At 36.0% G+C, this 25,021-nt stretch overlaps 1 protein-coding gene across 2 annotated transcripts in view; it reads right to left on the bottom strand.

Moving 5' to 3' along the window:
• The window catches only part of cped1 (cadherin-like and PC-esterase domain containing 1), a 119,489-nt gene that overhangs the window by 8,105 nt on the left and 86,363 nt on the right, over positions 1 to 25,021 (bottom strand). For both annotated transcript variants that reach the window (XM_031898985.1, XM_031898986.1), the window contains exons 16-21: positions 12,565 to 12,667; positions 10,802 to 10,938; positions 9,866 to 10,083; positions 8,600 to 8,701; positions 4,966 to 5,053; positions 918 to 1,064 (exon numbers count right to left, since the gene is read on the bottom strand). In XM_031898985.1, the coding sequence (XP_031754845.1) occupies positions 918 to 1,064; positions 4,966 to 5,053; positions 8,600 to 8,701; positions 9,866 to 10,083; positions 10,802 to 10,938; positions 12,565 to 12,667 (795 nt within the window). The remainder of the gene's footprint in view (positions 1 to 917; positions 1,065 to 4,965; positions 5,054 to 8,599; positions 8,702 to 9,865; positions 10,084 to 10,801; positions 10,939 to 12,564; positions 12,668 to 25,021) is intronic.

Genomic DNA, 25,021 nt, shown 5'->3' with positions numbered 1-25,021 from the left:
GTATCTCAGGTTTTTTTTAAATTAAAGCTTAGTTGAAGTAGAAAAAAACATGAAATTCAGACAAATACAAATTTTGATGAATCTGCCTGTATATGTCCCTTTAAATTGGTGGTTGTTGCAATGTACCTGTGTTTTTTTTTGTTGTAGTATGAGTTGCACAATGAAATAAACATTAATTTAAAAACAGAATAAATCAGCACTTCCTCCATGATCAATTTGTGACTTTTATTTCACATCATTATACTGTATCTAATCCAACGTTTTCTTCCACCTGGGGATCCTATAAGGTTCTGTGAAAATGCCTATTCTTTTCTGTTTTACTAAGGACTCAGCTAAATATCTGTTGTGTACTTCTTAAAGTACCTAACGTTATGTTGTAGATGTTCAATAAATTAACTCTACGTATGGAGTGTTAGGGTTTCTTTATGAAAAAACAAGTATATTTTAGCTTGAACAACACTTCCTCCAGCACCTCTGTGAGAGTTGAGCTAAGAAAGGGATTTGCACTGTAATTTGCTCTACCATTCTGGACTAACAAAGAGTTTCATGTGGCCCACGCTTCTATCAGTTCACAACACGATAATTCTGAAGCTCTTCCTTTGCACATAGAATCTACAAATACACAACTTACTTTATTCATTGGCACTGTTAAAACTCCACTAGAAATAGAGTTGGAATTATAAATCAGCAGCCATGCCTTATATAGCAAAGACAAAAAAACTAAATTAAATTTGATGCATCTTTGGAAGCATTTTACCCCAGGTGGATATGCCAGTTTTGCTTCCAGTTTTTATGGTTTATATGTTAGAAATGAGGTGAAAAGTATTTTTTTGCAATTCATTTTTCGCACTTTTTAATTCTAAAACCGAATCTTTTCTTGCAAAAAATATCTCTTGGCTATTCTGTAAATAAAATACCTCATGAAAATGGCATCCGCATTTCCCTTGCATGAATTCCTTGTAGCGTCCCATTGTGATGCTGAGAGTGTCCACCACTTCGTAACCATACAGCTTTGCCATATTCAGTATGAGCTGGTTGTCATCATGTAAATTTTTTACTTGGGTCTGAAAATATATAACAAGTTGTAGGGATAATTTGAGTTACTGACCAGCAACAGGTAAAATGATTTGCTTTATTCTACATTATTAGGTGAATCCATAATTATTCCAATGACCAAATGTACAGATGTAGAAATCTAGAGGCCTCATTATTAGCCATCAGAGCAGGAATGTTTCCTACTGTCCTGATTTTTGGTGAACTTTATAGAAGTAGGAATTGCCTGTTTTTGGATATATTTTCAGGGAAAGTAAAACCATTGTTAATACTGAAATTATTTAAATGATTTAACTTTCTTTTACAACATTAAATGACTGGCAAAGTGATCAGTGGCAGGGATATTTCAACTATCTGAAATTGCTGAAAAGGATGTTGTTGTGAAGGGGTGAATAAAAAATAGTTTTAGAAACCCTATAGTACATAGTACTAGATAGTATTGGATGTTATTTGGATCCCCATACCTTATGTCTGCTAAAAATTAAACATTAAATAAACCCAATTGGATTGTTTTGCTACAAATATGGATTCATGCAGCTCAGTTACCATAAAATAAAAAGGAAATTATCTAATCTTTTAAAATTGATAATTTTTAGCTTTCTGGATAATGGTTTTCCAGATATAATATCCCATACCTGTAATAAACATGAGTTAGGAAATATAATAGCCATTTTCCAATTCTCACATACAGACATAATAGGTGGCTATATATTTTACATTTAGCAGTAATTAAATTATTGTTTTATATTGGAGGATTATGGTAAAACAATAGAAAATGGTAATATAAGTGAATGGGTCAAAGGTTAGTACAAATAGTATATAAAATAGTATGGTTTAAATCAAGGCACTTTCATAGCCGCTAGAGACAGGCTTCTCATTTAGCTCTGTGGATGATGCAAAACTACGTTATAGCAGCCCTTCCCTGATATTGACCTTTCCTAATGAAGCCAAATGGGTGTGTTAGTGTTTCTTGTGTGGGGGAAGTGTTAAAGAAATGTGCCCTTCAACTAAAAGAAAGTGTACATAATTTACAGAATATTCTTGACACTTGTGTATTATCTACAGATATAATAGATTGTAAGCTCTTCAGGGAAGGAACTGCATATTGAACCTCCTAGAACTTAAGTTATTGTGATTCATTTATAATAACTACACCCCTGTTTGTGTATATGCCTTGAAAACACTGCTTACATTTATGGTGCTATATAAATAAATAAAACACTGCAAATGCATAATGTTATTAATTAAGAACTATATGGATGCACAATGCTGTATTATCTTACAATGTAGAAAAGCACACAAGCATTATAATAAACAAAATAAATAAGTAAAAATATACAGAGATTAAATACGATGTAATAAAATACACGGTATGAAAGAAGGTCCCTGCCCCAAAGAGCCTGGAGTTTATTGTCCCTTTAAACAAGCTTGTGTAGAAAAACATGTATTGGAAAGTTATGCAGTTGTGTGCCACATATAGCATTGAGCAGAACAGCATGTCAAGTATAAAGTACGGTATTTCATCTGGCTTGAGATGTGCTCTGTGTATACACAGCACGTTTCTTCATATTTAGTAGGCATTGCCAGGAATGTGTTTGCTTGTCACCTTGGATACGTTACATGGACATTTTAGTGTCAACAAAGTGCAGAGCCAACAAAACACATATGGAAAATATTATACTATAACATTACTAAATCGTATCTGCAAACAAAAGTAATTTCAGGTGATCAATTTGACCTTTGAAGGAGAAGCACAGGCATAGGCAAAATGTGCATTATTGAGCATACAGTATGTTGTTATGATTTCTGCATTGCATTTGATTATTCAAAGTAACAAGTTTCATGATATGAGTATTGTGAGTGCAGCTGAATGGTAAGCGTCCAGTGTAATGACATTCTTTGCCTGGTTGGATTAATTAAGGCAGTGGTCTAATAAAAATCTTTATCTTTGGAATGTAATGCTTGACTGTTAATGCAAAAAAACTGTCAATAAAAAAAAAAAATCTTTATCTTTGGGCCCATAAAAGCCTTTAAATGCTAAGAACAGTTTTGGGCCATACAATATGAATTTGAGTCAACTTTAACACACTTTACGATCAAGTAGAACTAAATGGTTACTACCAGTGAGAAAGCAGAAAGGTCAGCCTACCATACAGTTCCAAGATCTCTGCCCCTTAAGTTGTACCCTGTCTACTTGGGGAAGGGGGGAAAGCTGCTCAGGTAAATGTTGTCCTTTAATAACCATACCCCCTGCTCGAATTCCTACGGAAAACTACAATTTCCAACTCTTCACCAATTTAATTTCTTTTTTTTTTTTTTGCTCTGTCCCATGGACCTGTTTTCTTCAGTCACTGATGCAGTCCTCAAGGGCATTCTAAAGTATTTCTGTACAGTGTTGCTCCTCATCACAGCCACCAGCCATTGAGTCAGTTTTACTTGTTTGTCCAGAGGCTCAAGAATGAATAAATCCACCCCTTAGTATTTTAGTTACTCCCTTATACAGTTGTCTCTGCTAATCTCAAAAGGAGACCATGTTATGATTCCTATTCCCTAAATGCTCACCCATGAAAATGCTGTAGATAAGGTCAGTATTATTAGTTATTATGAGATTCAGAAGAGCACCTTTCCTAGTAGGTTTGTGACCTATCTGAAATAAAAAGTTGTCATTTAGCATATTAACAAACTTGTTAGCTTTTTCTTACTTGCCTACCCCATTACTCCAGTCACATGTATACATGACATGTAAACAGCTCAACATGCTGGGGATTAAAATGACCAACATAAGAGCAACAAATGCTCAAAACAAATGTTTCAGAACCACAATAGATTTAATTTTACAGATGCCATTTTTGTAGCATCCAAAAATTAAATGAAGGCTTTGAATAACTAGACTCTAGTGCCTCTGTGCACAGAAATTGCATCCAGTTTTTAAAACCCTATTCTACCAAAAAATGTAAATAAAATGAAAACTTTCCAGAGGAGGTCAGCTTAAACAATTTATAATCTAAGTACCAAAAAAAACTGAGGGCTTCAAGATTAAAATACAATAAAATTCAATAAAGGAAGAGAGATGATAGAATAAAAATATTTTATTTAGGAGGATTTACAGAGTTAAAGAGGGAAAATGACTGAAGTTAGGGGACACTTCATGAAGCTGGAGGGAGGAAACACATAGGGGCACATTTACTAATCCACGAATCCGAATCACGAATGGGAAAAAATCGTATTGGAAACGAAAATTTCGGAATATCGCAAATATCACGAAAATGCTTACGAAAAAATCGTATTAGTCACGATAATATCGTATTGGCGATCCGAAAGTCAAGAAATTTTCGTACCGAACAATTGTAAACAGCAGTAAAACCTTTCCGATTTTTTCGTGCAAACGTCCGAAAAAGTCCTGCGCTGTACGAAAAAGTCGTGCGCCGTACGAAAAAGTCGTGCGGACGCCCGAAAAAATCGGCAAAAATACGCTCGGAGCGTTCGCATGAACGCTCGAGCGTTCGTGCCTTTGTAAATGTGCCCCTTAGTAGCAGAAAGTGTCATAAACAAAATAGCTTTCCTTCAGATACTGTTTTGTAGATTGTAGGCTCTTTTGGGCAGGGCTATCTTCACTTCTTGTATCGGTTATTGATTTCTTTATATGTTACTCTGTATGTCCAATGTATGAAACCCACTTATTGTACAGCACTGTGGAATATGTTGGCGCTTTAAAAATAAATGTTAATAATAATACTGTATATGGGAATTAAATACTGCATGTAAGAACACCTAAGAATAGGGATATGGCAGACCAACTTTTTTCTGCTTTATGTTTCAATTATATGTGCTTGAATTAAAATAAAATACAGTTAACGTTATAAAATGCGCAAATACCTGTACATGTAAAAATTAAATTGCTGGTATACATACCGCTGATAATGAATGAATACCATGAACTGGTAGGTGAAAGCCCATCCCTATGGATTTTATAATTACCAAGATATCCAATAAGTTTTCCCTGTGGAAAGAAACAGTATTTAATATTAGCCATCTAATTTATGCTTCAGATGGAATGCTAAATCAATTTGCTTTTAATTCAGGACAACTGCATTTGGCCGCATGTATCGTCATTTAAAAAAATGTGATTATCCTTAGATGTCTTTGAATTGCATAACCAAGATTAGAGAGCTCCAGTTTTAACCACAGTCCATATGTGATTTTTTTAGACATTTGTCATTTAATCTGGTACGTCTGTTTGAGTAGATGGAACACTATGCCTAAGGATGGCCAATTGTGTAAGGTTCCCTACCAAAAGTCTTCAAAAACAGGTTATTATGTGAACAGGGTTCAAACATTCAAACAGCTCTAGTGCTATCATGTAGAAATGTTGGATTTTGAAGGAAAAATGTTATAAATCACGCTACAATACAACATTTAGGGACCAGGGAACTGTTTATAAAGCTGCCTAGTGAAAAGTATTTGCCTATTTAAAAAAACTTATGTAGCAGAGGAGAATATAAGCCTTTTGTTAATGAGAAAGCAAATGATACTTGACACATACAAGTAGGTTTGAAGAACAATATGCAACTTCTCTAATCAATATACAGCTTCTCTAATCATGCTATTAGAAAGCATCACTTGTGGCTGGATTATGTGCTACTTGTTAGAGTTAGAAAGGTATGATATGAATGCACTTGACACCAAGATACCACTTTTAATTCACTCAGCTTATACAGTAATAGCCTGCTGCTCTACAAGTAGTGAGTTCAAATCACAAGGAATGTATGTTTTAGTATGATTTCTTCTGTAAAAAGGAACATTTGTATTTGAAAGCATTGCTTTTATTTTAGTGTTCTGTGTTCATGTGCACCCTTCCCATGTCTGACTAAATAACAAAAGCATTGCACATGGATAAGCCCTGATTACTTGCTTTAAGAAAATGACATAGGGAATACATTAGCAGCATTAGGTACATGTATTAGCATATTAAAGGAAACATTTACCATATAAAAGAACCGCTCTCAATATAAATCTGGACACCACTCTGTAGAGAAATATTTCCAATATTAAGTCTCATTGAAACCAGCCTTGATTGACAGCCTGCATATTCCCTGAGTTTTAACTGCTGATTGCATTTCCTTGCATTTGCAAAATTATTTCCTGTTGTCCTTTTTTTTTTTACTACAGGTTCACAGAATGTGACACAATCCAAAGTCATTAACCGGAATGGGTTTCCCAGTATAGAGTTCAACAATGAGTATAAAAATAGAAACTGAGAGAATAGGACAGGAGGTGCCAGATTGTGCACCTCAAATTATTTGGGGACACAAATCAAAGCAAGGACTTATAGCCCAATCCAACTTTTTTTTTTTTTTTAAACATTTTATTGAAGTTTTGCAATAAACATGTAGGATGAATAATGACAAATTAATTTAAATATAGGTTGTACAACAATAGTCACATTCGACAGTTTGTCCTTCAAAAAGATAAAAAATGAAGAAAATAGAATGCTCCAACTTTACTTCTACTTTTTGGCACATTGGTTCCCGTTGTGATCGTGCATGCTCTTCAGTAGTGGCTGATATTGTGCCTGGTGCAACATAGCACAGTGACGCAGGCTATGCCCCTGGGATGTGTGCATCATTGTGAGATTTTTATTCACACATTGATTTAGTCCATCCTTTTTGACCCCCTCTTTATTATAAATTCAATTTTTTGCATAGTTCCTTTGCCTGGGCAGGCTAGATAATTCCTTGGTTCCTGCTGAAGCCTCTTTTTAAGCATTATCCCAGCTTTGACCATGATCCTTGTTGCCTGCCCTGACCCTTTAGTCCTGTCCTTGATTTTGCTTTGCTTAACCCTTGTCTGTACTGCACTTGTCCAATCTGTTCTCTGACATGAGTAAGTTCCAATGAGTAGGATTCCCGGTCACCTTTAAATTAACTTTAAGTATGATGTAGAGAGTGCTATTTTGAGGCAATTTGCAATTGGTCTTCTTTATTTATTATTTGCGGGTTTTGTAATTATTTAGCTTTCTGTTCAGCTGTTCTCCAGTTTGGAATTTCAGCAGCTATCTGGTTGCTAAGATCCAATTTAACCTAGCAACCAGGCAGTGGTTTGAAAGAGACACAGGAATATGAATAGATGAGGGCATAAATAGAAAAATAAATAATAAAAAGTAACAATAACAATAAAATTGTAGCTTCACTGAGCAACATTTTTATGGCTGCCCGGGTCAGTGGCCTCCATTTGAAAGCTTTAAAGAGTAAGAAGATTAAGGCAAATAATTAAAAAAGTATAAAAAAATTAAAAATGAAGAGCAAATGAAAATTTTCTAAGAATAGGCCATTCTGTAACATACTTAAAGTTAACTTGAAGGTGAACCACCTGAACATTTTCTCATTTTATATACTGAACTTATTGCACCAGCCTAAAGGTTCAGCATCTCTATAGCAGCAATGATCCAGGCATTCAAAGTTGTTACAGGAGTTCCCCATCTTGTATTCTTTTAGAAATGTCAGTGACACTTATATGCTTAGGGGCCTATTTATTATGCTGTGTAAAAAAACCTCAACGGAATTCACCACCATTCACCATAGTCAGGCTTCACCACATAAAAAACAGCGTCATTTTGTACGTGTTTTTTCTTCCACCAAAACTTAAAATAAAATTATTTTGTAAATCTGGCATTCCCTATTTATTTTACACAGCTTTTTTTGGCAAATTTTGTTTTACACAGCAGAATAAATAGGCCCCTTAGTGTGCACTGAGCAGCTGTTAAGCAGCTAATCTTCGGGGTCTTTGCAAATTATCAAGTGGAAAATGGCCAGTAATATAAGCTGATGCTATAGGGCTGATATATATTCTGTATATATATTCTGTATATATAATATATTGTATGTTGTTCCCTAAGCTCCCTCAGCTAAAGAATGTGAAGTGAATCAGCAGAAAAGAAGATTGGGAACTACTGGGGGCATCTTCAGAAACGCCAACCTTTACTGCTAAGGACCAAGCCCAAAACATAATCTTCAAAAACATAATAAACATAATTTTGTACATAATGTAGAAAAGAAAATGTATAATGTAGTGTTGACTGATCAAACATTACCAACTTGTTTCTATATTCCTTATGTTTCAAATATACCCTAACCTTTGAGATTGTTAGCCCTTGTTAAATTAAATTATTTTATGACGCTTGTTTGTTAAAAATTCAAGTAAAGTGCTGCATAAAAATTTTGCCATACTTCTTTAGTTAAGCTTTAGATCCCCTTTAAAAGGGTGTACTGGCATTCACCTGCTTCACTGAAGAGCCAGGATATTCTAGCTATCAGGGGTCCTTGCTTTCACTTATACTATCTGGATAATAACGATCAGCTTGCAACCCCCTTATATGCCACACCGTCCCTTCTTCAGCTGGACATCATTAAAGTTTATTGTACATGAGCTTAATTTAAACAAAAGTAGGGTCAGCTGGCCCCAAGTTCTAAAAGATATACCTTAATATTTTTGGCCCAAACTCTCATGCTGTATATAGCTACTTGACTCCATTACCCTTGGACCTTACCTCTCCAGTATATTGTTAATAATCTGCATGTGGTTCGAGTTTAACCACTGTACTCCGCCTACAACCAGCACTGTTTTATGTGAATTAATGATGGGTCGTGATCTGAAATAAGAGAATTAAAAAAAAGGTGAAGTGGACTAGTTTCTAAGTTTATACGTTTACAAGTTTTAAGTTTAAGAACACCTTATTTATAAAGCACTAATTTGTTATTTTACAAATGTTGGGAAGTTCTATACTTGTAGTTCTTAGAAAAGAAAGAAAGAAAGAAAGACGGAAAGAAAGAAGGATAGCAAGTTCACATTTGATCACTAGATAGTAAAAGGGTATTTTTGAGTAAGTATAGTGAAATATTTCCATTTGGAAATTCCCTTAATTAGAGACACCTAATGAAAAGAAGGTAACCAAGTATAGTGAAAAGGTAAAGGTATGAAATCAATTTTTTAGGAATCATGGTAATAACCATTACTTTACAAAACGTTAAGGTGTAAACCACATATCCCACAGGCTATTTATGCCCTAATGCCTCGCAAGGCTTTTCCGGCGATTTGCCGAAATCGCCTGCGCAGTGTGTGCCATCCCACCGGCGACTTACATTTTCGCTGGTGGGATGGCAATCCGGGGAGATTAGTCGCCCGCGAACAGGGAGATTTGTCGCGGGCGACTAATCTACCCGTGTGCCAGAGCCCTAAAGCTAATTTTTATTATCTGCTCTCTAATTAGTGGCTCCATGTGGATAACAAGCAACACTGAAATGTCTTTCTATTTGAGCAACTGTAGACTGATATGAAAAGCCAAATCTAAACAACACTTTGGTAGACAGTAGTTACAAATTCTATCCTATCCTGTGTGTCCTAAACACCGCAATAACACCGTACTGCCAATTAACAGGTAGAATTATCTTTACTTTTGACTTGGAAATGTATACTGGAGTCTGCAGAGGACTACTTTAATATTAAAGGAGACATATCATATACAAATTATGAATGTACCAGTGAATTATACTCCTCTAAATATAGAAGGATTGTGCTTAAAAAGTTGTGTTTCAGACTGATTTATTGAGAAATTCCACAAAAAACCCACTCTGTTTTTTGCTGTTTGCTGTTTTTTGCTGTTTTTTACAGCAAAGCCTGGCGATGTGTGGCTAATTTACTCGACGTTTTTTACACAGCATAATAAATATGCCCCTAAATCTTGTCACCAGAAAATAACTACAATGCAAGTACGTTTTTATAGCTATTGCATTGTAAGAGAATATTTGAAGAATACCTTTCAATAAGTTGTTCCAGTGTGCTTTCAAATGTTGGCCTCTTCGTGGCCTCAATCCAGAACTGTGGGTAGTAAGAGTAACTAATGGCTGTTCTGCCTTTATTTATATTGTAGAATTTCATGGCGTGAGACTTCTGCCATTCTTGTAGAGTTTCATTTACTCGCTCTATCAGATAATACATTATTCCCCTGTTAGTTGAGTCACCTATAAACAGAATCTTATTGAAGGGAAACAAAAACAATTTCATAGATTATTAAACATTAGCTGGCATAACAGCTATATCACAAGACAAGGTACAATGTCAGCTTCAATATTGTGTCTGCTATGCATTCAGAAAGTAGTATTTATTTAAAATATAAATACATTCACATTATGCTACCTTCCTATGCTATTACATTAAAAATCAAGGTGTTATTTACTAAATAAAATTCCAGAAATTGTAGGGGAAATAAATTATATATTTCAAGATTCTGAAAAATGCCAGAAGGGCTGCTGCAAGATAGTAACTATTTATTGGGCTGGTGGGGGGCTTTTCGGGATTCTGTGTACTTGAAACGTCAGGGCATATTTTGAATACCAGTCCAAACCTGTTTGATATTGGATAAATAGTTACCTTATTAAATAATTCCAATTTAGCTCAACAGTTGGTTGGGCAAATATCACCAAATGAACTGATCTTGGGTATCCATCCTGTGTATTTGTACTTTCTATTATTTTGCTGGAATGGTCTTACTGCAAATTGTTGCACTATGAATTATGGTTAGTTAGATAAACATTGTGTATTTTTATTCATGATATAGGGTACATAAGCAGTGCTGACAGTTATAATTTATAGGAAAAATAACATGCAAGGGTTTTGGTCCTGTACAGTGCATACACACAGTTAAAATTGCTGAGACAGTCTAAAATGGGCTTATAATGATGTACATAAATACCTTCCTCTCTTGCATACATTCCTGAAGTTCAGGTTTTATCAGAATTGGATGCTGGCATTTATAAGGGTACCAAGATATTGCACGCCAGTCACATGTCCTATTGTCTGCGCAGCTGAGGCAGGGAACTATCCATTGGCCTAAAACATACACACATTTACAGTGCTTTACATTGTATATGCATACTTGTACATAAATATATACAAACAGAATTTCTGAATTCAAAATTTGTGCAGAACATTTGCACTCTTTATTATGCTAAATACATCAAATCACATCATAGATTTATGAAAATAGTTACAGTATTTGCAAATGATGAAAATAACCAGGGAATATATAACTGATGGCCTGGACACACGTCTTTATTAAAGCCAAAGGGAACAACTACGTTTTAAATGCATCATCCTTAGAATTGTAAAAAAATTTCATATGATCATGGAAAGAACTGAAATATTTGGGAATCCAAATCTCTGATTTTGCATGGCAGGTCTCATAACTGGACTTTTTGGTCCTTGGCAAGGAGATGCACATAACATGTGAAACATTTGATTTAATGTATTACACAAATGTAGGCTATGCAGAAAGTGTACAGTTTAATAACCCAGAGCAAGGCATGAAATGCCACTTACTACAAACATAAGTAAATACTGGAATAAAGTTCCTGAAATGCCAGTAATCGTTTTTACTTTTATATCACAATTCAGCAAGTCTGCCAAGAAGAAAACTCAATAGCAGGAGCCTGTGTGGAAAAATTTTGAGAAATCTCCACCAGCAGCTGCTGAAAATGCCTAATCTTCTCTTTGAAAAGACTTATATGGGGGGGGGGAGTGATATGACTTCTTTAAGGAGAGTAATATGAATCCTAAGTAAGATTTGCACACTGAGCTATATAGCAACTATGAACACTACATTAAAAATAAATCTTTGCACAGAAATAAATGAATTGTTAAATATTTTTGGCCTCTGAACTATGAAATAAAATATTTGGTCTTATATTCGGGCTAATTGCCTCTGCGTCATTTGTTAAACTCATCTAGGTTAGCGAGTCATTGTCTGCCAGCATAAGTTATTAGACAGCCTAATCACACTGTGGGGAAAGTGCAAAGATTTGGGATAAACTGGAAATTATATGGCCACATGTGATGTTCCATTACGCCAATCAAAACACAGCAGCTGGACTTAGGAAAAGCAAGGGGCTTGGCAGCTAACCAGTCAATTTTGTGGTAGTTGATCTAGGCATAGTTAGGGACAATCTGACATTCTTTTAATAACTGGGAAGCATCAAGCAAGAACTAACTGTATTATATGATTAGTTTCAAAGCAGCTGGCAAGTTTACTCCTGGTGGTCTGTTGGAGATATACACCGCATGAAGTTACCACCAGCTCCACTCATTTATTACACTTCCTTTGACTTAGAAGAAAGAACAACATATTAATTCATATTGTCTCCAGTTTTTCTAATGTACAGTTTTATACTCTGTTTGAACTATGCCTCGCTCACATCAGAGAGAACTAAACCCAATAACTCATTTATAAGCACAATGTCAAAAGCTTAAGTTACCTATCCTAAGCTGCCATTTATGTAGAATAAGAAATGTCATGAAAGTGACAGAAGGTATTAAAAGTTTCCTTGCAGCTTGGTAGTTGCATAACAGGAAGGCTTTGTGACTTGTACTATTCATATAAGAGGTAGGTAATGATACATTATTACTCATATAGAATGTTCTTAAACTATGATAGATGCATATTTCTGAGTAAACACTTACCTTTGGCATCACCACTGTCACATTTCTTTTGAGGAGCTTTTGGAAAAGAGGACAGTGGATATAATCCGCAAGGCTTGCCAGAGTGAATGATCAGTCCACAGTCCTAAATATATGAAAATATCAGTTATTCAAAACATGGTTTAATGCATTAACTAATACAGTATGGCCAAATGTATTATAAAAAAAAAGAACCATGATAGAGCATCCACTCCTTAAGCTATCTCATTGCCAAATACTTGTATAATGACTTGTTACAAATGGTACTAACTTTAACACTATAACATATATATGTATGCTTGTATATATATATATATATATATATATATAGAAAATAATCATATGTGGCCAGCACACCCTTCAATGTTTCATTAAAATTGATGAAAGGACCGAAACGTTGGTTTTAACAATATATTTAAAATAAAATTTTTTTGATGAAACATTGAAGGGTGTGCTGGCCACAGATGATTATTTTCTATACAGACATAATTTTGGCTAGCACCCCGCAGAATATTGAGCCTTGGAGTGCGGACACCATTTGGATTGATATATATATATATATATATATATATATCTTTATCATCTGGATTGCACCCAGGCTCTGATATTTGAACATTTGTACTGTGATATATATATATGTCCACCAGGGAAGAAAGGTCTGCACTCGCAGGCCTTGCATAGAAACACTAAGGTAATTTATTTGTGAAGATTAAAACAATAATCTTTCTCAAAGTGAACAAACACAAAACAACCCATGTCTCATCCCTTCATTTTGGGGGGAAAGGTGCTGAGTTGACACTTTTAGCACTTTTTTTGTAGTGTGTTTGTGTTAATTATGCAAATGCTATGGACATTTACCTTCATACTGGACGTTACATTACCTTCATACCGGACTGCACCCAGGTATCCTACTCTCCAGTATATGTGAGTGCTGGCTGCATCCACTGTGAGATATCTATCTATCTATCTATCTATCTATCTATCTATCATCTATCTATCTCTCTCTCTCTCTAATTCAACTTTAACATTTGTCCATCAAACTCAGTCTTTCCAAGTGAACCCCTGTGCACATATATAACTGTAGTTCAGATAGCTGTCATTCTAGGCGAGAAAATAGCAAATTACTTCTTATAAGATCATCTCTATTGAGATTACTAAAAAAATAAAATTTGATTCCGCTGTGAAAATGTTATTTGTGTGGCAAATTAACCTAGCCAAATGAACCAATCAATATTTTTTTCCCAACTTTTTTGTTTTGGCAGAGACAGTTTGGCATACAAAATGTCTGTAAAAATGTTGTGGGTGCAACTAATTCTCAAAAAAGTTTGTGCACAATAGCTACACCCACTTTTTCAACATGTTTGGAAATTGTCGGTAGAGGCAGAAAAATGACGGAAAATTGTCTTTGAATAAGCGCACAAACAACATTTTTTATACAACATTTTTGTGAATTCCCCCCATTGACACACCTTGCAAGTACATGCAGGTGCTAGAAGAATGTATGGGCTCACCTTTTAAGAATGCCATTAATGCAAGCTCACCTTTGTGCCCATTTCAGCACACCTCACTTGTGGTTACTTTCATAAATGATTCGTATGCCTTATGAATTATAGCAATTATTAGTTCAAGCTTATTCTGTTGGGATTATTTTGGTTTGTGGAGGTTACCATTAACACTGTACATAAAATAGCTAATGAAGGTCTAGGCAACCTCTTTTTGTTGTTTAAATGTTCCTTCGCCTGTGGTTTCCTCATTTTATTTATTATAGCATTGATTCCAACAACAACATTGTCATATATATTCTTTGGAATCAAAACTAATTTTACAATTGGCAACTGAGGGTTAACTTCGAGTAAAGAGTTTTTTTTTGTGAACAGCTGAATGATTAAATCATTACTTATAGTTCTTGAGGCTGAAAAAGGCATATGGTCTATTGATTTCATCTTGTGCCAGATATCCATTCTGTTGATCCAGAGAAAAACAAACAAAATCCTTCTGTAGCTATTATTGTGTTTTTTTTTTGTAGACTTTGGCCCAATTTTTTTTTACATTGTTTACAAGGAACTAAACTATGAAGCACGGATATTTTATCTTTGTAGATTCACTAACAGTAGTTGGATTTCTTCTCATATATTTGACTCACGGCTGAAGCTATGACATTGGTTGGAAATGAATCTGAATTGTGTGCTTTCATACTAGATGGCGCAGAAAACATGTTTTTTTTTGGTTACACAGAAATCTTTTTTTTTACTTCATTTCCAGCAAATTCCTTTCTTGATTAGTAAATACATTTGTCATTTTTACAATGAAACTAGTAGACTTTACACAATTGGAATGGGGTTAAGGTATTTTGTATGAGTAACCTCTATAACCCCAAATACGCAACTAGCAATGAAAGTTGTTGAAACACATCTGCAAACTGTATTTTTGTTCATCTTCAGGAACCAGGAATAACCTCTCTGTTTCTAATAAAGCAAACGTACTTCAGTTTATGAGCTTTTCTTAAAGGCCAGTGTATGAATGGTGATATGCCCTTCAGTCCAGGGCCCTCTTCTACTTGATGCACTAATCTGCTATAAACAACCAGCTTCTGTAGAAGAGCAGAAGGTTATTGATACTGTGCTAAGTGGAAGAAACAGAATTCTAGTGAGAGTAGCACATTGGCTACCACTGCTACGTTGCATCTCAGGGGTTTTTTTATGTTCCAATCTGGAATCTATATGCATGGCGTATATACAGTCACCCCATGTTTCCTCTCATAGTTTAAAAGTATATTAAAAGGTTGGTTGCCTCCTGTTTAAACTGACCCTAGTGTGTGTTGTATGACTGTGATCAAGAAATATTTCAAGCTCCACAGTATAAGGACAAAAAGGCTAAACATACCGGTAATGTGCAAAGTGCTGCATTTAATATCCCCACCAATATGTGTGAGACTCACCGCAGGTAAACAAGATGTGAGTTACATTATGGAAGGAAAGGGGCAGATGAATGTAATGGCCAGATAAGAAGCTTAACTTAACAAGACTGCCAGTTTGTTTCTTTGATTTGCTGACATATATAACCATAATTAGGGTTGTCCAATTTTGACCTGGACATCCCAGTTTTCGGAAGGGCTGTCCAGGTCAAAACCTCCTGACCCATCGATCGCCTCTTCCCTGTCCTATGGCGTCACAGCCCCGCCTCTTCCCCACCTCCAGTGACATTAATGCTCGCCCCCTGCCCGGCGACAAATGCCGCCAGAGGTAGAAACCCTAACCATAATTTAGGTAAAGATGTTCCTACATTCATACATATGCAGTGTAAATATTGTAATGATATTGGATTTCACTATTTATAAATAAAGGGTGATTTTCAAGTACAAGAATAATGTTATAGCTTTTATCACTGTCTATGTCTGACTTTTATTTTAATTGTGTTTGTCGTTTCAATCATTGCAAGTGCACAGAAATGATTAAAGTATTTACCATTTTAATGTACGTGCAAGCATAAAAATAATACAGGTGAGAAACAGCATTGTAAGTTATACAAATAAATATGTAACAATGGGAAATCTAACAGTAATACATATTGATGAAATTAAAATATTGTCTGCTGCTGGAGAAGGTGTTCAGTTGTATAATATTAATACAATTATCCATATAGTACTGTCATGTTCTTATAGGTTTCCCAAGGGCACAGCATCAATTCCTTACAAGTTATTTGGTAAATATAATATTATGCCAATATACTACTGCAAATATATGTTTGGTTGTTATGGGTTACTGCACGTTGCACATTTGCTCACTGTTAAGAAATAATCTGTGCATACAAAAATCCCATGAAATGGAATCCAAAGAAGCACCACAAGGGATAAAGGAAAACAAATGCAGTCACTGGAAGAGTTATGCTGGAAGATTATTTCTTCAGTAAGCTTGAAAAGCATGCGTATAATGACAATATGTTATGTATTAAGAACCACATTGAAAAATAGAATACAGAAATAAGATAAGGGAAACCAGCAATGAGCAGAACAGTATAAAGTAAAACCTTAACTTAATCCCTCAAGTGTTTTGAATAACTTCCAGCTAGATGGGTTCTCAGGACCTCCAGCACTGAATGTATTACTGAATCATGCAACCAGCACTGCACTCGTCCTATGTATGGAACAGGAGATAATGGAATTGATAACTAAATGGCTTTTTTTTTTAAAACACAAATCAGATAATAAGGACCCATAGGATTTACAGGAAGAAATATTGCTTGACATTCTAATACAAAGTAACACAATCAAGCCTGTATCAGCATTAGAATGTGGTTATCTAGGGATATTAATCACAGTGTGGAGATATACTGTTAATACATCTGAACATGTTTATTCTATATATATATATAGGTTTCTTTAAAGTTTACAATTCCATTACTACTGCATGCTGCATTGCTATTAAAGCACCAATGTGTACTGACAGGAAAATTATTCCAAAAAAAACAAGTTTGTCATGTTAAGCTTTTTTTATGCTTAAAAAGACATATTTATAACCAAAACAAAGATTCCCACCATGCACAGTTCTGTAGATTACAAGATTTAGATTGTTGTTCGAGTTTTCAGTTTGCCAAAGTGCACCATTTTTAACATAGCTGTGAATATGTCTAAATATGACACTATTGTTCCAGACCCAGTACCAGGGAAAATGGAGCAGCACCTCTTAATATGCACATTAACCAGCACAAGGAGGATTACATTAATTTCTGGCCATCCATAACAATAAACATTAAATGAATAAAACTTCAGATAATGGGGTTTTATTTTTCACTCTTTGGTTCCCTTGAAAAGAAATATCCTTAAAAGAAAACTATACCCCCGAACAATGTAGGTCTCTTTAAAAGTATATTGCATAAATATGTAAATCCCTGCTTCATCTAAATAAATAATTTTCATAAAAATATACTTTGTTAGTAGTGTGCATTGGGTAATCCTAAATAGAAAATTGCATTGTAAGAGATAAGGGCCAACTCCTGGGATCATACCATCCACACAAACAAGCCAAGGCACACATACATACTAGGCCACATCAGCCAATGAATGGACATGGAGGAGTTCTGCTTCCACACGCTTCCTAATACAGTTATGCATTATTTCTTGTTATGTGATCTCTGAGGAAAATCTATCACAAAATGTTCACTCAAGGGAAAAGATGTAAAAAGGCAATATATACATATATATATCAGTCTTTATAGTGTCTGCTCTTCAAAGCTTGTAACCTTGTGGGGTGCACAGCTAAATTTTATGTATTCAGCAATAAATATTCTGTGACCAACTTTTCAGTTCCTCAATAGGACTTTTCTCAAGGATAAAACAATAATGATCAGACCATATTATATTATCAATATGTAAACTGTATTTGATCTGTAGTGTTGTACTGAACAGGCTCAGAACAGCTGCTTTACTTAGAGACACAGGCTATAGGTCTGAGTAGGAGCTGCTGTATTATTTGCCTTAACATGTGTATTCTCATAGACCTGCAGGTAGTTAGAGCTAGTGTCTCCCCAAGGAGACAAGGATACTCTTCTGGTTTTGCTATGATATTCACAGTAGTTGCAAAATAATGTCTTTGTAAGGCATGGATTTATATATTACTGGCAACAATACCCTCACAAACATTTCTGAAAAACTAAACCACTATGCACAGTCTAAAAACATATGAACTTTTTTCTATTGATGCAAATTCATCTGAATCTATGCCAGGGTCTGTCTTCATGCCCTGTCCTTTCCATAGTATCTACTAAAGGTGGCAGGAGTAAACCTGTGCCTGTGTATTCAATTGTTCAATTGAATTAGGTGGCCAACTGTTACTTCTGAAGTGAAATGAATAGCAGCGAGAGCGTGTAATATCCAACTGCTATGTTCTCCTGGAGCCACAAGGTCTGGGCACGCTGTGTAGATATTTAGCAGTATCACTCCAGCTAACATTAACATCAGACAGTTTCGCCTTTGCAGGGAAACAATTTGCACAGGGCTTCACACAACAGCCTTAAATTCCTGAATGGCTTGTGATTGCTCTCAACAAAGTGTTACAGGACAACTTAACAGGGATTTTCTTGTTCATACTTGTGCACTGGGATGGGTTTAACACTTTCAGCACTGGGACTGACTGATTAATGGAAACTTATTTAGATCTGGTACTGATGGAAACTGTATTTATATTTTCCATTCAGACAAGACTGATGTACTTTCAGGGGAGATTCCATGAAAACATATTGCTTTAGCTTAATTAAACAGGTAACAGTTTAAAACTAAAGCAATTTGTATACCAAAGGGGATGTACAAATCAGTAGATATATTATATACAACCTAAGTATAAAGAAAAATCTCTTTCTCTCTATTCACACACCTGTTGTGCTCTGCTTGTAGATCTGCTTGTAGTATGACATATCACTTGAAGGCACTGCCTGCATTATTATGTTATCACCTCTCTACAAACCCTAATTGTGGGCTGTTTACCATTACCATGCAAATGAGACACATTTGGTGACAGAATATTTAAGCTATGGACTGTAGCACATACAATAAATGGAGCACCATTTGTACAACTGTTAAATGTAATTCCTGAATATGTGTAGTTATGACTACTCTTAGTCTTAGGCAGTCTTATTCTGAGGAAGTCTTAGATGTACACTGTAAAATGAGCAATGTTGGTACCAGTCTATTTGATTGTAGTAGTAAATGTCTGATGGTTCATTGGAGTAGTCAAACCACACTAGACCAATAAATATTAACTAGGATTGGGTGCTGTGGTGTGGTTAACTTGATAAGGCTCATCATTTGCTTAACAGAATGTCTGTTACTAATACATACAATAAATCAGTTACCCCATGCATACCAGTGCACACAGTGCCCTATATAAAGCAAAGAAACAAAAGGACTTTACATAGTAATGCAGTTCTAATTTACTGGGTTCTATAAAAATATTAATAGTGTACCCATAAAACAAACTTGGGGGAAATTATATGAGTCCCATATACTGCTGACCCCCAAGCAGCCACAAGCTCTGGCTTCAATATAGGCCCCTGGCTTTAGGCAGATGTAACCCCAGATTATGCTGAAATATTTAGGCTACTGATACCTACTATGGGGGAACTGTTATGCTTGTATTTTATGCTTTAAACAGCTCTTACCGATCACTTTAGCAGAGAGAAAGAGCTATTTTACAAAAATAATGCTAAACTGTACAAGTCCATGCATACATATTAGCTCCCAGATTTAGTATGGGAGCACACCTTTATTAACATAACATATACAAAGACATGTAAACCTTACAAGCAAGTTTTTAAATATTTGATTAATATTCTGAGTTGTTCTCTCTTCTGTCAATAGTGTGATAGAAAATAATGTCAAAGCTTGTTCATGCATTAGCTATTATTTCTCTCAGGCTAAATGTCCCTCTCTTGTGACCTAGACTGACCTTCACACCATTTAGGATTTTGTTGTGTCTGTGTTACTGTGAATTAGAAAGCATAAGAGTTGACTCAAGGAGAGTGGTATACAAAACCTGAAGCATAGTAAAAAGTTGCTTCCTGAAATAGGTCTACTAAAATACAATCAGTTCCCATTCGTAGCATATACTTTAGAGCAGTGCTGTCCAACTTCTGTGGTACCGAGGGCCGGAATTTTTCCGGCCTACGTGGTGGAGGGCGGATAATGGAAGCAAGTTTTGACCACTCCCCTTTTACAACCACACCCACTTGAAACCACACCCATGTTATCACATGACCATACACAATGGTACAGCAAAAGCCTGCCATACTCTGCCTTCCCTACCCTGCCTGTGTGTGCCAAACTCTGCCTTCCCTACCCTGCCTGTGTGTGCCATACTCAGCCTGCCCTACCCTGCCTGTATGTGCCATACTCTGCCTGCCCTACCCTGCCTGTATGTGCTATACTCAGCCTGCCCTACCCTGCCTGTGTGTGCCATACTTAGCCTTCCCTACCCTGCCTGTGTGTGCCATACTCAGCCTGCCCTACTCTGCCTGTGTGTGCCATACTCTGCCTTCCCTACCCTGCCTGTGTGTGCCATACTCAGCCTTCCCTACCCTGCCTGTGTGTGCCATACTCTGCCTTCCCTACCCTGCCTGTGTGTGCCATACTCAGCCTGCCCTACCCTGCCTGTATGTGCCATACTCTGCCTGCCCTACCCTGCCCAGTGATGGCACACACAGGCAGCATACAGTGACACAATGCTGGCACTGCTTCTACAGTCTGCACAATAACTATTTATTAACAAAAACTTTTTAATTGCAGTACCACCTCAGTATATATTCTTTTTGTAGTGTGCAGGGTTTATTTGTGGGTTTCTACTGCTCTGATGTGTGAATAGGTGAGCAATGTGGGTGATTACAGCCTGAGCCTGAGGTGTGAACAATAAAGTGGTTGAACAATGCAGGGATTAAAAAGTGTGAACAACACAGGGGATTACAGTCTGAATCTGAGGTGTGAACCATGCAGGGGGGCAGTTAATCACAGTACTAATACCATTTGAAGCTTACACAAGAGTAAACCATCAAAGCAGCCAGACAGGTGGGGGGCCACACAGAGGGGGCCCGCGGGCCGCCAGTTGGACAGCGCTGCTTTAGAGGGACACCAATCCTAGCCAGAACATCACAGTAATGAAGCATGGAAGCTTGGAACAGGGTTGTTTTTAGAACATAAATGGACACCAACTGAACAAGTATAAATCAGTAATAAACACAAAATTCAGGATTAAGAGCAGTAATGGTCAGGGTAGCATGAATGGCCAAATGTGTCTAACCAGATGAGAATGTATTTCAGTAAGATAAGTAGGAAATCTATAATGATGAGTAGTGATGGGCGAAATGTTTTGCCAGACATGGATTCGCAGCAAATTTCCACGTTTTGCCATTGGTGGATTGTTTAGAAAAATGGATGAAAATATTTGCCGCAGAAAAATTTGCTGCGTGTCCAAAAATTGTCGCGCGTCAAAAAGAATAGCCGGGCGACAAAAGAATAGCTGCGGGCGACAAAAGAATTGCCGCGTGACAAAAAAATAGTCACGGGCGCCAATTTTTTTTGATGCGCAACATTTTTACCATTTCACAAATTTTTCAGCGAAGCGAAACGGAACAGATTTGCTCATCGCTAATGATGAGTGGTACCTGGACTAATATTAACCAGCTGTGATGGAATAAAGTTGTGCCTTGCTGATCTGCAAAGATGCACAACACTTTACAAATGTGGGCTAATGTTATTTTATGTTGAAGACAGAGATGAGTCTTAATGCTCCATAATATGTACCTAATCTAGTACTACCCTATTTTTTGGATGTGGGTATTACAATGATAAAAATGTTGCAATGTAATCTAACTTATCTATTGCCTTTTTGCTTTTGTCTACATCCTTTTTCTCCTCCTTCCTCTTAAATCTTTTATCTCCCCTAATCATTTATCTCCCCAGTATTATACTATACCTGTTGATGCTTGTATTATTAGTCAGTTGCCTTCTTTTAATCTTACATAAATTACCCTAGCAGTGCTTACTATTGTATCCCTCCCCATTGGCCTTTTCTACACTTTCCCTCCCATTTTATTTTTCTCTTACATGTATTATATTTTTTATGCTTTGAATACTTCTTTTTTCCTGTATCACGCCTGTCCATTCTCTCTGAATAATATATTTTCTCCACTCTTGCTATGATGCCCATCTTATTCCCCTGGACCTTCATCCCATCCCATCTTCTTTCCCCTTCTACTGGCTCCATTGTTTCTCTTGTGCCTTGTCAACAAAATACATCAGGAGAAGCTATACCAAGTTGTGTTTGCATAAAAATGTATTGCTACAACTGAGGGGGGAACATAAATGTGTTGTAGATTTCAAACATAAAAAGGTTTTGAAACTGCTGGAGATCCATCATTTATACTCAGTTCTGCCCTTACTCTCACATTCATTCACTCCTACTTCCCCCCTCCCACTCATTTCAAAGATAAAATGTGTCTCACAGAAGTTGCTTTAATCACATCCCTAAAATGACTTAAAGTTATCTTATGAATATTCCTTATCCAACACCATAACCTCATCCTATTGTTACCCATACCCATTGTTACAAAAGAAAACCTTTTTAACCAATGGTTTCTTAAAAAACAAAAAAACAGATCTATGGCAAACTTTATACCTTTCAATACATAAACTTATCAGATATAAAATAGGTAGAGCTGTTAACATCACTGATAGTTAGTTTAGGGATAATTCCTACCTTCCTATCAGAAGCAAACCTTCTGATGCCACATTTTCCTTTTAAATTATCGTGTGAACAGGATGCAGGACATACTCATGTTTTATATAAGCTTTAAGGAGCAGATAAAGATACATTCCTTCACTACGGCTGATTAATATTATTTTTATTTATTTGACCTTTATTTGAATGTATTAAACTTAATTTCACTGCATTATTTTAATACATGAAGTAACTGGCAAGCAGTCAGTCACATCTTCAAAATTCTGATTTTGCTTAAGATTTTAATTCAATAGTTTCACCCTTCTTTACAAATCTTCTGTAAATATTACTATATTTTGCGTATCTATATTAGCAGTTATTATTTTTAATACAAAGGCCACCATGACATTTTTAACCAAGAATTGTTACTTTAAAACAAATGTCCTTGCGTCTTTAGCAATTTCTTTCTCCAGTAATCGTATAGTTAACATGTTATGTGTGTGTGAAGTCACCAGAAAGGTGCAGTAATGGCAGGAACATCTCTGTAACTTCTCCTGAAGATGAAAGGCAGGCTGGCTTTAAGCCTGTTTACAAACTGTCATTCACTTCAAGGATGAGAAGGACATAAAGTAGCATAAACGATTAGATATTTTTTCTCAGAGTCTGTTTCCAGAACCCTGGAGCCTCATATTTTAACAGCAGTGTCTCGTCTGAAATAAAAAGCTGAAGAATATGTTTTACTGTCAGAACAAGAACTCAGTGTTTAAAAAGCCACTTTTGCTAACGGTGATCATGATTTGACAACTGCAGTATAGGGCAGTGATTTTGATTTCAAAACTGCAAAGAGCTGAACAGCTTATATTAAATGCTTGTAATGCACAGTTTTAGTCTTACAACTAGGGTTAATGCCATACGGGCATAACGGGTTTCACCCCTATAATGTTGCTGCTACAGAAAAGAGGAAACAATAACATTTTTGGAGATTACTTCCTGTTGTTGGTTATTGGAATCTTTGCAAGAATTGCACACATGCATGACTGGCACCAGAAAATATTATATAGTAAACAATAATACAACGGGGATAAATCTCATGATGTGATATATGCCTTTATAGCCTTTCAAAATCTTGTCATGCTAAAGCACAAGAATTTGTGGGATCCTGCAAAATCTGATCCCCCATAAATGTAATGTAAATCAGATCAAAGCCAGATGGTATGTTTTGTTTTTGCATCTACATCTGACAGTCAATGTATTTTAATGAGAAAAGTCTTTCAGACATCAGACTTCATCTTGTAAGATGCAGATGCAGCATCTTACTTGGTTTTGTCAAGATAGTAGTCAAGATAGTAGTGAGGATGGCAGGCAAACATAGATACATACAAACTGGGGAATATCATACAGAGAAAATTAGTTAGATGAAAAACAAATTGCTGTCTGTAATTGTTCCATACTAAAATTAACTTTTAGTATGATGCAGACAGAAATATTCCAAGACAATTTGCAGTCAATGTGGGTTTTAAATTATTTCACTTTTTGTTCAAGTAAAGATGCCAGCTGGGTAACTATACACAAAGGGGCAGACTTAAGAATACTCGAGCATTCGGATACTAAAACCACATGAGAGTTTCCAAACTCTCACATGGTCTCTTCCTCTGAATAGCACGTTTCTTGCAAACTGGGTTTTTTTCCCCAGACAAAAAAATAAAAAGCTTGGCGCCTAAAACTTGCTGAGCTTTTTATTTTTATTTTTTTGTCAGGGAAAAGAAAAACTCGATTTGCATGAAGCGTGCTATTCAGATTAAATAACCACGCAAGAGTTTGGAAACTCTCGTATGGTTTTTGTATTTAATTGCTCAAGCTTGAAGTCTCAAGCATTCTTAAATCTGCCCCTAACCTTGAATACAAGTAAGTTTAGGTAAAACTCAGTCCCTTTGTTAAATTTATATTGAAGCAACAGAATTCTTAATGAATCATATAAAAGTGAGTGTAGGACTGGCCAGGAGGGATGATGTAGTTGGACAGCTTGAATTATATTGCAATATCTATATACAAACCCTATTTTGCTTAAAGGGGAGGGCATTCCTTGGTAGCTTAATGCGCAGAATGTCTTAATGTCCTATATATATTGATAATGGGTGAATGCAGAGGATCTCTTGTTGCTGTTGCCTGGTCTGCCCTGGCCACATCTCATTTATAGAAAAAGATAAAGGAAGAGAGGGGTGTGCTCCTATAAAGTAAAATCAACAATTTTACTTTAA

The sequence above is a fragment of the Xenopus tropicalis genome, chromosome 3, assembly GCF_000004195.4.
Source record: "Xenopus tropicalis strain Nigerian chromosome 3, UCB_Xtro_10.0, whole genome shotgun sequence".
Lineage (NCBI taxonomy): Eukaryota > Metazoa > Chordata > Amphibia > Anura > Pipidae > Xenopus > Xenopus tropicalis.
The sequence above is the reverse complement of the archived record's forward strand: the minus strand, read 5'-3'. Positions and strand labels throughout refer to the sequence as shown.